The 16,527-nt window shown below is 35.4% G+C and overlaps 1 protein-coding gene across 1 annotated transcript in view; it reads left to right on the top strand.

Annotated features, from left to right (window-relative positions):
• The window catches only part of LOC106879060 (uncharacterized), a 38,269-nt gene extending 25,236 nt beyond the window's left edge, over nt 1–13,033 (top strand). The window contains exons 7-8 of the mRNA XM_014928487.2: nt 5,765–5,880; nt 12,699–13,033. Coding sequence (XP_014783973.1) covers nt 5,765–5,880; nt 12,699–12,825 — 243 coding nt within the window. The 3' untranslated portion in view covers nt 12,826–13,033. The remainder of the gene's footprint in view (nt 1–5,764; nt 5,881–12,698) is intronic.
• The last annotated feature ends 3,494 nt before the right edge of the window (nt 13,034–16,527 follow it).

Below are 16,527 nucleotides of genomic sequence, written 5' to 3'. Positions count from 1 at the left end.
AATTAATATCAATTTAATACCAGGAAACTAGCACATTAAAAGAATCAGAAGGTTCAAGAAAAAAGATTTTTCGAGATCCTAAAAGGATTATAGTACTTGTGTGTATAAGATTGACCAGTAACCAGTCTGTCAATATGCTATATGTATATATATATATATATATACATATACATATATACGGCAGGCTTCTTTCAGTTTCCGTCTACCAAATCCACTCACAAGGCTTTGGTCAGCCCGAGGCTATAGTAGAAGACACTTGCCTAAGGTGCCATGCAGTGGGAATGAACCTGGAACCATGTGGTTGGTAAGCAAGCTACTTACCACACAGCCACTCCTGTGCCTTGGGTAACAAAAATAAAATTTAAAGGTAAGTTCCAAGCAGGTACAAAATTTACACAAAATTTGCATTCAAGATAGAATTGCCTTTCACTCACAAGAGATAATTTGTAATTTTGACAATGAGACACAAAAATTTGTGAGGAATGGGCTTGGAATTAACTCCAATATGTATAGTATTACCTCAGTTGTAATTATTGCTTCTGGATCTTTAAAATGCAACCTCATCCCTAGTTGGATTTGAAATCAGAATTTAAATATTACAAGCTCAGTACTCTACTATTCCTGTTACTTTCTTTGACATCATCATCATCATTTAGCATCCGTTTTCCATGCTAGCAAGAGTAAGACGATTTGATTGGAGTTGGTAAACTGGAGAGCTGCACCAGCCTCCAGTCTGTTTTAGCTTGGTTTCTACAGCTGGATGCCCATCCTAATACCAACCACTCCTCCACAGACAGTACTGGGTACCTTTTATGTCACCACCATGGGTTCCTTTTATGTGTCACCGGCACAGGTGCCTTTCATATGTCACCAGAACTGACTATGGCTATAATTTCACTTCACTTGACATGTCTTCTCAAGCACCAGCTCCAATCGTTAGCATACCAGACAAAATGCTTAGCAGTATTTCTTCTAGCTTTACATTCTGAGTTCAGATTTTTTGAAGACAACTTTGCCTTTCATTCTTTCAGGGTCAATTTAATTGACTTACCCACCCCACTGAACTTCTGGCCCTGGCCAAACTCTGAAACCAATATGATTACTATCATTTTGAAAAATATCAGGTCATTAAGAATGAAATGTCCGATTTTGAACTGAAAGTTTATTTTACTATATCTCAGCAAAAAGCAATGTAGTTAATGAAAGTATCCACACAATTTCGCTATTTTATCGAAAGCTTATGCTGGCAGCGAAGAATTCTGGAGAGCAAGAGGTGATGAAATCACAAAAGGCTGTTTTTTGCATCTTCTTCAGATTTGAAGTTTTTCCCTTGCAAAAAGTTGTCTAATGCTTGGAAAACACGATAGTCAGTTGGTGCAAAGTTTGGTGAATATGGTGGATGACAAACTACTTCCAAGTTCAGTTCCTGTAACTTGAATAGTGTTCTTTGTGCAACATGTGGTCAAGCATTGTCTTGCAAGAGAATTGGCCTGTCTCTATTGACCAATCTCGGTTGTTTAATTGCAAGTTCACTTATAGTTTCATCCAATTGGTTGATGTATACATCTGCTGTAATTGACTTTTCAGGTCTCATGAAGTTGTAGTGGATGACACCAGTGCTGGACCACCAAACAAACACCATTAGCTTTTTTGGTGAATATTCTTTTTGGATTGTGTTTTGGCACTTTGTCTCTACCCAACCACTGTGCAGAATGCTTGCTATTGTTGAAAAGAATCCATTTTTCATCACACGTAACAATATGATGCAAAAATAGTTTGCTTTTGTGCTATGACAGTAAAGAATAGCAAGTTTCAAGATGACATGTCATTTGATGCTTGTTCAGTTCATGTGGTACCCACTTGTCCAGCTTCTTTACTTTGCCGATTTGTTTCAGATGGTCCAATACAGTTGGAATTGAAACATCAAACCTTGCTGTTAACTCATGCATAGTTTGAGATGTATTCACTTCCACTATAGTTTCCAGCTCATTATTATCCACCTTGGTCTCAGGAGTAAAGTTACCAGACTGAAACTTCTCAAATCATCAGCATACAGTGCACTTATTTGCCACATCTTCACCAAACACCTCATTGATGTTTCGAGCTGTCTGAGATGCATTGGTTCCCCGACAGAACTCTATTCATAAGCAACACGGATTTTTTATCTATCCATGGGTCCACAAAAATTGATTTACAAGAAAAACTCACAATATAATCACACATCATGAATTGCATTTCAAAAAGTGATGATGTAACTCTTCAATGTTGTAAAACAAAGAATTGTCAGGATAAAACATTAGAGTTAATGACTGCCAAACTTGGTGCATAAGAAAATCGAACATTTCATTCTTAATGACCTGATACAAAAGTTAAAATTTAATAAGTCATGGCTGTGTTGTTAAGAAGCTCATTTTGACACTATGTGGTTTCAAGTTCAGTCCCACTTTATGGCACCTTGGGCAAATGTCTTTTAATACAGTTTTGGGCTGATCAATGCTCCCTGAGTGAATATGGTAGATAGAAACTGTATGACAGCCTACCATATGTATATGTATATATATGTATGTGTGTGTTTTTGTATTTACCCCTAACCCACTGCTTGACAATTGGTGTTAGTTTGTTTACAGCCTTGTAACTTAGCAGTTTAGCAAAAGATACTTACAGAACAAATACCAGACTTTAAAAATATGTACTGGAGTTGATTTATTTGACTAAACCCTTCAAAGTGATGCTCCAGCATGGCCACAGTCCAATGTCTGAAACAAGTAAAAGATAAAAGAAGATAAAAGATACAATATATAGATGGGAATGTTTCCAAATTTCTTGTTTATATAAATAACTTTATTTCTTAGTAGCTTCACAGCTTATTTCCAAGTAATATTAGTTTCACTGTGGTAGTTTTTGCCATTTTTTATCACAGTTGAGCATTATCAGTTGCAATTACTGGATGTGTTTTTTTTATATATTCCAAGTGTAGTATATTATGTTTGATTACCAATTAAAACCAGGCTTTAAATGTCTTGTGTTGCATTTTATCACCAATGAAAAATGTATGTATAAAAATTGATGGCTGTGTGGTAAGAAGTTTGCTTCTCAGCAACGTGCTTCCAGATTCAGCCCCATTGTGTGGCACCTTGGGCAAGTGTCATCTACTATAGCCCTGGGCCAACTAAAACCTTGAGTGGATTTGGTGGATGGAAACTGAAAGAAACCCATCATAAATATATCATCCTTAATGTCCCTTTTTTCCATGGGTTGGGCAGTTTGACAAGATCAGACAAGCCAAAGGGCTCTTCCAGGTTCTGTGTCTGCTTTGGTATAGTTTCTACAGCTGGGTACCCTACCTAATGTCAAACATTTAACAGAGTGTATTGGATGCTTTTTACATGGCATCAACGTTGGTGAATATGCCAAGTACCTACAACATAAGACCTCTTGACTGAGTAGAGTATAGACTGGAGAAATAAGAAACTATGATTGAGGGAGAGGAGCAGGTATCTTGCTGAAAAGGTGAATACATGGTTTTCCCACTTGGAAAGTGAGAGAGAGAACAAAAAAGATATGAAATCTAGGTACAACATGAATAAGACAGAATAGGAAGTGCACTGACTGACAAATTATTAGAGATAGGGAATTAGTTGGACACAGAGGATATCTATTCAGTGTAGTGGGAAGTGAAGAAAATAGATGAGTCATGAGGGAAGGCCTGACATAGCCTCAATTTTATTGATATGGACAGGTCTCCACAAGCATGGCATAATGCCATTCATCTTGGTTGCCTGTTGTCTCCTCTGAGAGGCTCAACATATTGAGGTCAGTTTTCACCACTTGACCTCACATCTTCCTAGGTTTACCTTTTCCACATGCACTTCCAACATTTAACAATTGACACTTCTTTATACAGCTGGGTGTCTGGGTGAAGTGAGTTTTTTAAATATAACTTTTTCTCCACTAAGTAAAGTCTGCACTTTCTGCTACTGTTAAGATAAAGCTTATATTTCTCCAGAATTTTCCACTCGATATTGCAATTCATAGTACTTCAGATCTGTAGTGCTTTCTTTCAATTACCATATATGCTTAACCAAGGCTATGACTTTAAATCTCTCTGGATATCAAAGGAGGGCTTATGGTCGTTAAACTTGGTTCTGTGCAGGTATGTCAGCTGCATGGTGGTCTCACTGGTGCTGGTAGCACAAGAAACAGCACCCAGTACATACAGTAAAACTGGTTAGCATTAGGAAAAGCATTCAACTGTTGAAACCATGCCAAAGCAGACACTGGAACATGATGCAGTTCTTGGGTCATGAGATATTGTCAAACCATCTAGCCCATTTCAGCATGGAACATTTCAACATTGACATTAAATGTCAATGGTGATGATAATTTGCTACAAAAATTCAGAAAACAAATTTTAAAACTCCATGACAGGCAGAGCTTTGGTGCATATTACATGCAACATGGTGGTCCATAAATTGTACTTCATAGATACAAAAGATATTGTAAATATACTCGAAATATAAGTTGAAACAGTATCTTGTTTTTGTTTCTTTTATTTAACCAAACTGCTTGCATAAGAAGTATGAAAGAAAAAAATGTAATCTATGATCTTCTTAAAATATTTTTATAAAATCAACAATTCGATTTGCTCGACTAAAGGCGGTGCTCCAGCATGGCCACAGTCAAATGACTGAAACAAGTAAAAGTAAAAGAATTCAATCTCAGCTTTAAAAGAACAGAGTTCAGCATGACCTTCTTTGTTACTAATTTTGACTAATAGTATTTATTATAACAAAATATAATTTTTGGAAATTAAATCATATGAAACTGAGTGTGAAAACTTTATTCTATAATTATATATATATATTCATATTTTAGAAGTTTACTTGTTTGACAAGTGACTTCATCTGAGACTGTTCCGAAATACCATAGTAGAGAGTTATTTAAAAACACAAAAAACATTTTAAAAATTTATTTCTTAATAGTGCCGGTGACACGTAAAAGCACCCACTACACTCTCGGAGTGGTTGGCGTTAGGAAGGGCATCCAGCTGCAGAAACTCTGCCAAATCAGATTGGAGCCTGGTGTAGCCCAGTCCTCAGTCAAATCGTCCAACCCATGCTAGCATGGAAAGCGGACATTAAATGATGATGATGAGTATTATCATCATTTAATACCCACTTTTCTATGCTTTCATGGGTTAGAGAGATTATTTTTGAAGCACATTTTCTATGGCTGGATGCCCTTCCTATCTCCAACCTTCACTCATTTCCAAGTAAGGTTAATATTTCTTCATGGCCAGACATGTTCTCACAGAATATTGGAAATGAATGCTACTGTTTGTATGGCAGTGAAACTCATTTACAACTATCATGCAATGTCAAGACAAACACACACAAACACTTGTACGAGTGTGCACACACACACACACACACACACACACACACACACACACGTATGCATATAAGTTATCATGCAGTGGAATTAACCTGGAACCATGTGTGGTTGAGAAATTTCTTACCACAGCCACACCTACATCTATATATACATTTGCTCATATATTTAAACAAATGTATATATATGTTGAGTAACAGAGACTATTTAAAGGTAAAAACTAACTCTAATGCATTGCAATCTGACAATGGTGTAGCTGGACGAAACTTCAAAGTCTGATACAAGCTTTATGTAGGAAATTTTTCACTTAAATGTTCACCATTACAATATATGAAATAATTATAATCTGTTTTTTTTTAATATATATATATAGATGGAATTACATAAATGGATAAAACAAAATGAATACTTCAAAACCAGCAGTGCTGAAATGGAAGGTTATCTAAAAGAAGCTATCATAGAGGCAGACACTAGTGAAAGAGATGTCCGGTAAGAATTGTTTTACATATCCAACTTTATAGATTTGAACCAAGGAACCTATGCCAATAGTTCTCAACCTAGGATGTTGAGATGTAGGCCCTACATGTATAGGATATATGAAGACAAAAGAGCTAGTATGCTCCACTGGATATGCAACATTAGTGTGCATGTGTGCATGTACAACAAAGTGCAGATATGTTGAGAGAAAAATTAGGTATACAAGGAGTCAGGTATAGCTGTGATGGTTTAGTCATGTAATGCATATGGATGAGGACAGCTGTATAAAGTGTAGATGGAAGTGGGAAACCCAGGGCTCCACAAAGAGATTACTGGAAATCCATGAGCTAAGTAGACAGACCTTTGAAAAGCTTGGGATCCATTGGGAAAATCCATGTAAATAAAAGGAGATCCTAAGTCATAGAGAGAGAACTGCTACTCTATGCATTTGTTTGGCAGTCTAGAAACAACAGCCAAATCTCCCATAATGTCTTTAAAAAGAAGGAAGAGATATTTGACTGACCAGTTGTAACTAGAACAACTTTGATCATAAGTTTATTCAATCAGACCTGACTTGAGGTTAAACAGCAACTCTATAGATTTTCATGACTAGAAGAGCAAATCTTGTAAATGCCTAGTCATTCATAATGAACACCTTCAGAAAGTATCACATTCCCCAGTAATTTATCAATTTTATTTCTTAATTGATTGGTTGTATTTGACTCAACAACTTCCATAAGTAACTGATTACAATTAGCTTTCTCCATTCTTTGCAAGATTGCTTCATAAATGATTAAAGATAATGTCGTTGGGATAGTATTTTAAGATTTCCTATTTGATGAGGCTAATTTTACTTTTAATTATTTTATAGGCATAAGAGCAGACGACGGATAGAATCAGTTCAGTGTCAGTAAAAATGCACTTGACAAAATTTGATTACTTCCCTTTACATTCTGAGTTCAGTCCCATGTTAGTCAAATGTCTTCTACCATAGCCCTGGACCTACCAATTGAGTGGATTTGGTAGATGGAAACTGAAAGAAGCCCATTGTGTGTTTGTGTATATATATATATATATATAATGGAATAAAAAGAACAAGAGGAGACACATGGGATAGAGAGTTGCTGATGAGGTCACAGGACGTGTAATTTAAGAGCTTTAACAGAGAAATTAAAATAATAATAATGATAAAGCTGAAGTAAAGACCAAATACATAGTGTGTGTTTAACTGGCAAAATATGACCATCCCCAAGTATAAAGTGTATGTGTGTGATCACCACTTGACAACTTGTGTTGGTTTGCTTGCATTCAGGAATAAGTACTAGGGAGTCAAATCATTTGATTAAAACCCTTCAAGACAGTGCTCCAGCATGGCCACAGTCCAGTGACTGAAACAAGTGAAAGATATAAGATATATACAAGCAGACAGATAGAAGAATAAGGAGAGAGAGAGAAAAGGTATTATAGAGGAGGGGAGGAGAGAGAAAAAGAAAAGGTATGTATAGAGGAGGGGAGACAGAGAGAGAAAAGCTATGTATAGAGGAGGGGAGACAGAGAGAGAGAAAAGGTATGTATAGAGGGTTATGTGAAAATATCATAATCCAAATATAGTGTAGAAAAAGATGAGGTTAGTGGTTAAAAGTGTGGAAAACTTAAAGTACTTATACCTAGTTTGTATGTTGCTGTTTTTTGGGTTTTTTTGTTTTTGCTTTTATTCATGCACATGTGTAGGTGTATGTATTCATGTGTGTATATGTACACGTGTGTGTATGTGCTTTGTTCTACTGACCATACTGATAATGAGATAACTCTAACATACGTTTTCAAAAGTACCCATAACTTACAAAAACTTAGAGGTCACTGATTGTATATCTAATTTGTAAAACCTGAATCCTAGTAATGTAATGCTCTAAAAACAAAAAGGAATAGTCATGAGCTTTGGGTAATCTAAGATTTATAAACTAATTGCGCTTGTGCTAATGAGATAACCTCTATGTAGTTGCTTGGTCTGCTAGAAATAGGTAGCTAAATCTCTCAAATTGCATCATATAACGTTAAAGAAAAGCAAGATATATTGGCTAATGTGATCCTAGACACACTGAATAGAATAAAAGATGGATGGTTAGGCTAGAATGCCTTTTATTGTAAGTCTCTATTTGATGTGAGTTGATCTACAACAACAAGGACATAATTTTACTTTAAAGATTAAGGCTTTTAACACTTTGACTACCAAGCTCATATTTTTTTTTTTTTTCTTTTTTTGTGCCAGCAGTCTAATATTGTTACAAATTATGCATTTTTCAATTTTTTAACCTGTGATTCCCATGGTATATTAACAATTTAGCATAGCAAGTTACAAGTGACTCCCATGGTAGGCAAAGTGTTAAACATCACTTGTAGTTGTCAATAGCCTTTGAGGAAACAAAACTACATGATCCCATTTCGTCTCCTCTATAACTATAAAGTTCTTTATCCATTAAAAATAAACAACAATATTTGAAAAATGGTAGTTTTCAAACAACCATATTGATTTCATAGTGATGTGATCATTTTCTTCATTTTCTTAAATCAATCATTCTATCAACTACCATAGATTTGCTACAGCTGAATAGATAACAGAGCTAGCAAGAGTCATAAGCCAACAAGGATACCTCCATGAATTTGCTCAGCCTGTTAAGAAATAACAAAATTGTAAAATGGATGCTAGCATACCTAATGTAATAAACCTAGCAATTTTAATTAACTAAAATTACACCCTCATTAATGCAAATAACTGTTTTCTAAATTACTAATTATGTTGAAAAAAAAAAGAACAAGGGAAGACAACTTCAGTATTTGAATTAATGACAATTAATTTACTATGGAATGTAGTGAGGAATGAGTTTAATCTTTAGAAGTATGGTGCTGGAAATAGCAGTCAAATCTCTCTCAAATCACACCATAATGCCTTTAAAAAAAGAAGGACTTAGGATAATATAGTTTTAGATAAAGTTCACTGTCTCAAAAAACGATAATTGCAGCTGGGACTCTTTTGAACAAAAAGCTGCCCACTGAGATTTGATCTGGACTAAACAAAAAGAATAAGTTAATCTTACTGCAGACATGTCATGAAGACTTATCCTTGAAGTGGTGCTATACTATGCTACATACAATACTGAAACTCCACACAATCCCCTTACCAGGCAGCAAAGCATAAAAGAGTAAAAATGTCCCAGATATAGAAAAATCAACCGACTTGTTGTTCAGCTTCAGGTCTGTTTTGATCATACTAACCTTGTGGTTAAGGGTACACCAACCACATCTCTCATATCTTTTTAGGACTGTGTAACATTATATTGGATTGGAGGACCTCTGCATATTCTCTCCACCGACTATGGTCCAATGCGGAAGCCGTGAATTTGAGCCTAAAATCGTACTAGTTTGATGAGCCTACTCTGTCACACCGGCTTGATGTGGCATTATATTAAGGCTTCAAATTGACAGAATCATTTGAGTGGCAAACAAGATTACCTTGTATTTGTTTTAGTTCTTTATATTCAGTGTTCAAATCACATCAAGGTCGACTTTGCTTTTCATCCTTCCAAGGTCAATAAACTAAAATGCATGTCCAGGGTGTTAAACTGGCAAAATTGTTAAAGCACTGAACAAAATGTTTTGTGGTATTTGTTCCAGCTCTTTATATTCTGAGTAGGGAATTTGTATCCAACCAACAAAATGGTTTCTTGCAAACAAAATTGCCCAAAAGAAAGCAACAGAAAATCACCTTCATATTCTCCCATGAAAATTCCATAAGCACATAGTACCTGTTAAGGAAGTCTCTAAGGTTAATTTAAATCTTGATAGTGCAGAAAAAAGGACTACATTACTTAATGTGTCTTTTCCCTATTTAAGATGATTTGTGGGAGATATTTCTGCTCTGTTTTGATGAGTGATTCTACCTTATTGGTATTACATGTACATTAGGTTATGAAATCAGGATAACTGAATCAATTAGATAATAGACTAGACAACTAGCTAAGAGGCATAGGTCATTAGTTCATAACCTTCCATGATTATTGGATTACATCCATGGCTGAACTCCAATTTTTTGTTGTGTAGAGTCATCTTCCAACCTGGCCAGCTCTGATCAATCAAATATACCATGTGTGTAGTCACTAGTTACTTTCCACTGACCTAGTGCTCCAGATATATAATATTTCTAACCCATAGAGAATGACATTGCACAGTTTACATTATTGTGTCATTTAGCCTCAGGCTCAGATCTGACAGAGCACACTTATGATCAAATTTGTGGCTAATATATACTTTCTTTAAGATATAGGACATTATTTGAAGGAGCTTTGGTCTTACATCTTAAAGAAAGGTTATATTGGTAGTTATGATACTTAAATTATACCAGCAATATTAGCTATTGATGTCTCTATGTGGTTGTTCAACTGTATAGAGGCTTCTCTTGTAGCAGGGAATTAAACTAGGTGGTTTAATTCTTACCCTAAGATTAGAATAATTTAAAACTGAGAAGTATTTCGTTAGCTGTCAGTGCTCATTTCAGCCCCTCTTACCGGAAAAGCTAGTTGTGGGATACTATTTACTTCATGTCACAGAAACCCAGGATATTCATAGAACCTTATAATTTGGAAAGTGCTTAGCTTTAAAAATTAATTTAGAAACTTGTGATTGTGTGTGAAGTTTGTTAGAAGAGAACAATTAATTAGTTAATTATATTGTTGAACTTGACACCTCTCACCTTCACATAATCTAACTTGACTTTTCAGAAAGATAAGACACATTCCCTTGTCTACTTTTCATATCGTTTATCAAATATCACAAAGCCTCTCAGATTACTTGTGTTCTTTACAGCCAGAATTTGAAAGGAATTTATTCATCTCTAAACTTTAACTTCTAGTATTTCTCTTGTTATTGTGCCATTCAAGCACTCAGACATGTACTCTTAGAGCCATAATATTTTTTGGCTGTTTTTGTTCATCAGTTAACTACTATGTTATTTTTGTACAACATGTTATAAACATTTATTTATTATTTCTTTCCTAGCATTTCAGTAGGAAGAAGAGCAAATTATTCAATGTGTTTAGTGAATTTTATCTTGAACAAAGTTATTAATAAGATATAGTAGTAGTAGTAGTAGTAGTAGTAGTAGTAGTAGTAGTAGTAGTAGTAGTAGTAGTAGTAGTAGTATCAACAACAACAACTTGAAAAATTGTATTCTAATATTGGCACAAGACCAAACATTCGTAGGAGAGAAGTGTAGTCTATTTGAATGAATCTATACTTGCCTGGAACTATTTTATAGCTCATTATCAACATCATCATCACCATCATCATTGTCATCATCATGCTTTAACATCTGTTTTCTGTGCTGGTATGGGTTGGATAGCTTGACTAGAGTTGGTAAGCAGAAGAACTGCACCAGGTTCCATAATCTGATTTGGCTTGGTTTCTATGACTGGATGCTCTTCCTAACACCAACCACTTTACAGAGTGTGCTGAGTGCTTTTAAAATAGCGAATAAAATGAAAAGTCAATCTTTGTAAGATTTAACTCTAAAAAAATGTGTTCTAACATTAGTACATGATCACAAATTTGTAAGGAGAGAAAGTTTGTCTGTTTGAATAAGTACCAGTTGAACACTGGAGCCAGTTTAATTAACTTAGTCCCTCCCACCAAACTGCTGGCCTTGTGTCAAAATTTGAGGTCATTATTAGACTAGGGAACAAAATGGCAAGTCAGCAGAATTGCTAGCACACTGGACTAAATACTTGGCAGTATTTTTCCTGACTTTATGTTCTGAGTTCAAATTCCACCAAGGTCGATTTTGCCGTTCATCCTTTCGGGGTCAATAAAATAAGTACCAGCTCATCACTAGGTTTGATGTAATTGACTATTCTTCTCTTCCAAAATTTAGAAAATATAGTAGAAAGGATCATTAGACAGGGAGATAAGATGACAAATTAGCAGAATTGTTAGCATGCTAGACAGCATTTCCTCTGGCTTTACATTCTGAGTTCAAATTCCATTGAGGCCAACTGTACCTTTCATTCCTCTGAGGTTGATTGAATTGATTAATACTGACTCCCACAATTTCATGCCTTGTGTCTATTTTAGAAACCTTTATTATTATTGACATAATCACTAGGGTGTCAGATAAAATTCCCTGGTATTTGTTCTGGCTCCTTACATTCTGATTTGAAATCAACTTTCCTTTTCATCCCTCTGGAACCAATAAATTAGTACCAGTTATGTACTGGGGTCAATAAAATAACATATCAGTCAACCACTGGGTTTCATAGTATCAAGTAAACCCTCTCCTCAAAACTGCTAGGCTTATGTCTAAATTAGAAGCAATTATTATATTGTTAATTAATAATACTGTAGTTAATTCATTATTTAACCTTTTAGCATTTAAATTAGCCATATCCAACCTGAAGAGTCTACCTGTTTTATGTTTAAACTGGTCAGATCTAGCCTCTCACACCAATCCAACAATGTCAGCCAAGTGAAATCATAGTTGTGGCTGATGCCAGTCTCATGTAACTGGCACTCGTGCTGGTGGCACATAAAAAGCATTCATTACACTCTTGGAGTGGTTGGTATTAAGAAAGGCATCCAGTCACAGAAATCATGCCAAATCAGACTGGAACCTGGTGCAGTTCTCTAGCTTACCAGCCCCAGTCAAACCATCTGACCCATGCCAGCATGGAAAGCGGATGTTAAATGAGGATGAGGATGAATGTGAATAAAAAAAAGTTTTATATTTGACTGAGTTATCTGAATGCTAAAAGGTTAAATAAATAATTTCATTTTTTTTACAGGAGAATTTGGAGAAAAATATATTCTAGAAAACATCTTGGTAATCAAGTGGACAATGAATATCACACAGACTGTAATGAAGATGATGATGATGACGATGAAAGTAAATGGAATTGGTATATTTCTTGATGAGATCAAGCAACTAGAAGAATACTGTTTCACAGATATTTAAACCAGAAACTAAAAGAGAAAAAGAAGCAAAAACAATTAATTACATTACCATATAAAATTTATATGATTAATTAATTCTGATAAATGACTTCATTTTCACATATTTTCTCAGTAATAAGTGATAGATTTTTTTTCCTACATAAACTGCTGCTATTATCACTATATACATTAATATTGATTTCTTTTAATTAAGCATATGATCACATCTTGTTTGGGAGAGCTATAGCAGAGTAACTCAACCTCAATATAATGCTAGCACTTATTTTATTGATTGTTGATTTGAACTCAGAGTAGTAAAACTAAGTTCTAAGAGGTATTTAGTCTGGTTTTTCACCATTTCTGAAGACTTACCCAGCTTTATTGCACATGTTAATTGTAACGCACATTAATGAGTAAGATAGAGTAAGAATTTGATTTATAGTTGAAAGCCATTTCACCTTCCTTAGTCTATTAATGATCCTCGAAAATGTATAAATAATACAGTTTTCTAATTAAGTAGTACTTCTGCAAATAAAGATCCTGATTTCCTGTCAATGTTGCTTACACGCACGCATGCATGCACAAACACATATACACATATGTGTGTGTACATACATATATACAACGAAATCCAATCACAAGTGAAAAAATACCTCTAGCCCTGGCACTCCACCAAACATTTCAATCTTTACTTCCTCTACAGGGATCCATCACAACTTGTTGAAACAAGCAATAGTGTGTCTCATATTTGAAAAAGGGACAGTCAATCTCACACTGCCAACTACCAATATATCTCCCTCACTTCTAACATTGCAAAAGTGATACGAACTGTCATTAATGACCACATCCCTTATCACTTTCATTCTCTTTCCCTTCTCAGCAAACACTGATACAGTTTCTGTAGAATCATATTCTAACAACTCAGATGCACTTCATTATTAGGTTATGTCCCTTCCCTAAATTTCTTCATATATTAATGAAATAGTTGCTTTTATTTCTAACTTAACACTATTACACTAATGATGCATGTTCACCTTTTGCACGCAGTTATCATCCATGTGCAATATGGATGCATGCATTGTTTCAATGAATAATCACCTTGAAAATATGTTTCAAAGACATGACAACCTAGAATTGTTAGCATGCTGGACTAAATGCTTGGTAACATTTCTTCTAGCTTTATGTTCTGAGTTCAAATTCCACCAAGGTCAACTTTGCCTTTCATCCTTTCAAGGTCAATAAAATAAGTACCAGTTGAGCACTGGGGTTGATGTAATTGACTATTCACCTCTTCTAAAATTTCAGGCCTTATGCCTATAATAGAAAGGATTATTAAACAAGGAGATAAGGTGATGCTTAGCTGCATTTCTTCTTTTTCAACAACACCAAAATTAATTTTGCACATCAAATAAGCATTGTTGTAACTTTAGTTATGAAGACATAGTTAAAACTCTTACAGATATTTAACTTTTCAATCCCTATTGATTATTCATAGCAACCATACAGCTATTAAAGTATCAAAACTACATTGGTTTGAGCCCTGAAGAAAAAAAAGGCCAGCTGTTTTTCCTTTCAGGACTAGAAAATAATGCAGCCTTCATCAGTTGCTGATCATTCACAACCTTAAATGCAACCATTTGGAGTACTTGCTTGAGATAGTGTTGCCACCAAACACGCAAACATTTTATTTGCACTTTGTGCCTGACACATACATTAAATGGACATAATAAAGATAGGCCAACATACTGCAATTTATTTTAATTCTGTGATAAAGACTTGGACAAGATGATGCAGTTGTGAACTCATTGGAAAAGGATGCTGATATCTTCTGAGCAGGAGGACAAAGGTTTGGGTCCTAAAGTATCTGTCCTGCTCTAAATTTGTGAGATTTGGACATTGTCCAGGGCTCTTAGGAGAGCCACCTGAACTCCTTTGGTTCCAGGGCACTTCGTAGGATTATGGATTATCATTTGTCAGATTTCGTATCCAACCAACTACTCAGCTGCATCCAGTTACTTGTACGATTCGGGAGCACCAACTCAGACTGTTTAGCCTTGTTGCTTGATTTTCTGAGTTAGACCCTGCTTGCCATGTTCTCTTCACTGAGGATCCAGCTGGGTTGACGGCTTGTGTTGGTCGACCACATACCACATGATTACAGCAGATGAAGAGGTGTCTTGTAGAGATATGGACTGACTGGGACTCTGCTCAATGGGTCACCCGAGAGAATCTGGGAATATACCAACAGATGATGAATGCAGTTGCATGCTACATGACCCCATAATTCAACTGACCTGTGAAGTGGCTATTGTTAGAGCATCAGAGAAAATGTCAGCTTCTTGCATTCCTATTGCTAATCCTGTCAAGGTCAAATTTCTCCCTGCAATTGATAAAATAAAGTACCAGTAATCGGAAGTGGTGGAGAGGCTACCTTGCATTATTGCTCTAGTTATTTGCATTCTAAGTTCAAATCTCCAGCATAGCCTAATGAGTCATAGACTCAATCCATTGCCAACCACCATCTGGTTCTAGGGTGCTTCTAGTAGACTCCACTGTTTTAAATATTCAGGCCATCTCCAGTTTAAGAACATCTTCCTTTCTACATACACACCAATCTCATAGACTCTAAAGAATCATAGGAATTACACTTCACTCCTGACTAAGCAAGAAATTCCAGGCATCCATCTCATTTTACTGTTTTATTCACATCATTTGAAAAGAATATGTATGGCTTTGTATTTCACCACTGTAGCAAGTGTTTTGTTATGTATTCAAGAAAATCAGTCTTGTTTCAGCTCACCTAGATGTATAGTTATAGAATTTGTACTAGAGTTTTATGGGAAACTTAGTTGTGGTAGACTGTCATTATATTTATGATGTGATTTATTTCAATACTACAATCTTTCAGACTGTAAGTTCATATTCATCTTGAGCCACATAAATTATATTACTTCAGATTAGAAATAATAACCCAATGTCCTTCAAATTGCATGTGACTATTTTAAATAAAGAAAAGGCATGTTGATTTATGTAGTCCTAGATGGTGAATAAGCAGGCTCATTAGAGTTTTGATTACAATTCTTTTGCAGTATTCATTCCTGATCTCTGCACTGAGTTAAAATCCTGCCTAAGTCAACCTTGCCTTCTAATCCTTGAGACTGGGGTTGATTCTTCCTGTTGTCTCTAAAGAAACTGATTGTAAAACTTGGCAAGGGTTGAGTTCCACCAGGCTATGATGATGAAGCCCGGCCTTATATCACAACAGGACCTCTACAACTCTACCAGTAGTTGAGGAGCAGCTAAGGTAATACAATGCATACTCCCCTGCAACAAAGGCAGGGTGGTCATAGATGGAATGTCTTTAGTCATAAGTTGACTCAGTCAGAATTAATCTAGGATTATGCAACAACTCCCTAAAGTATATTTCTTAAAAAACAAATCAAGTGTAATACAAAAAGTTTGTTAGTATAAACTGCTGATTGACAAACTAACATTAAATTAGATGTAGACTGAACAGTTGGCTTTAATTATGCAATTTAACAGACGAATTACTAAGTAGATTTAGAACACAGTGAAAGATAAACACTATCCTCCACCTCATGTAGAAGTGCAACAAAGGATATCAAATTGTTTCTGTTTTCATTAGAAACCAGCTTTAAATTGTGGTCACTCCTATTGGCC

This window comes from Octopus bimaculoides, chromosome 4 (assembly GCF_001194135.2).
Source record: "Octopus bimaculoides isolate UCB-OBI-ISO-001 chromosome 4, ASM119413v2, whole genome shotgun sequence".
NCBI classification, from domain to species: domain Eukaryota; kingdom Metazoa; phylum Mollusca; class Cephalopoda; order Octopoda; family Octopodidae; genus Octopus; species Octopus bimaculoides.
Note: the sequence above shows the minus strand (reverse complement) of the source record. Positions and strands in the feature narration are given on the sequence as shown.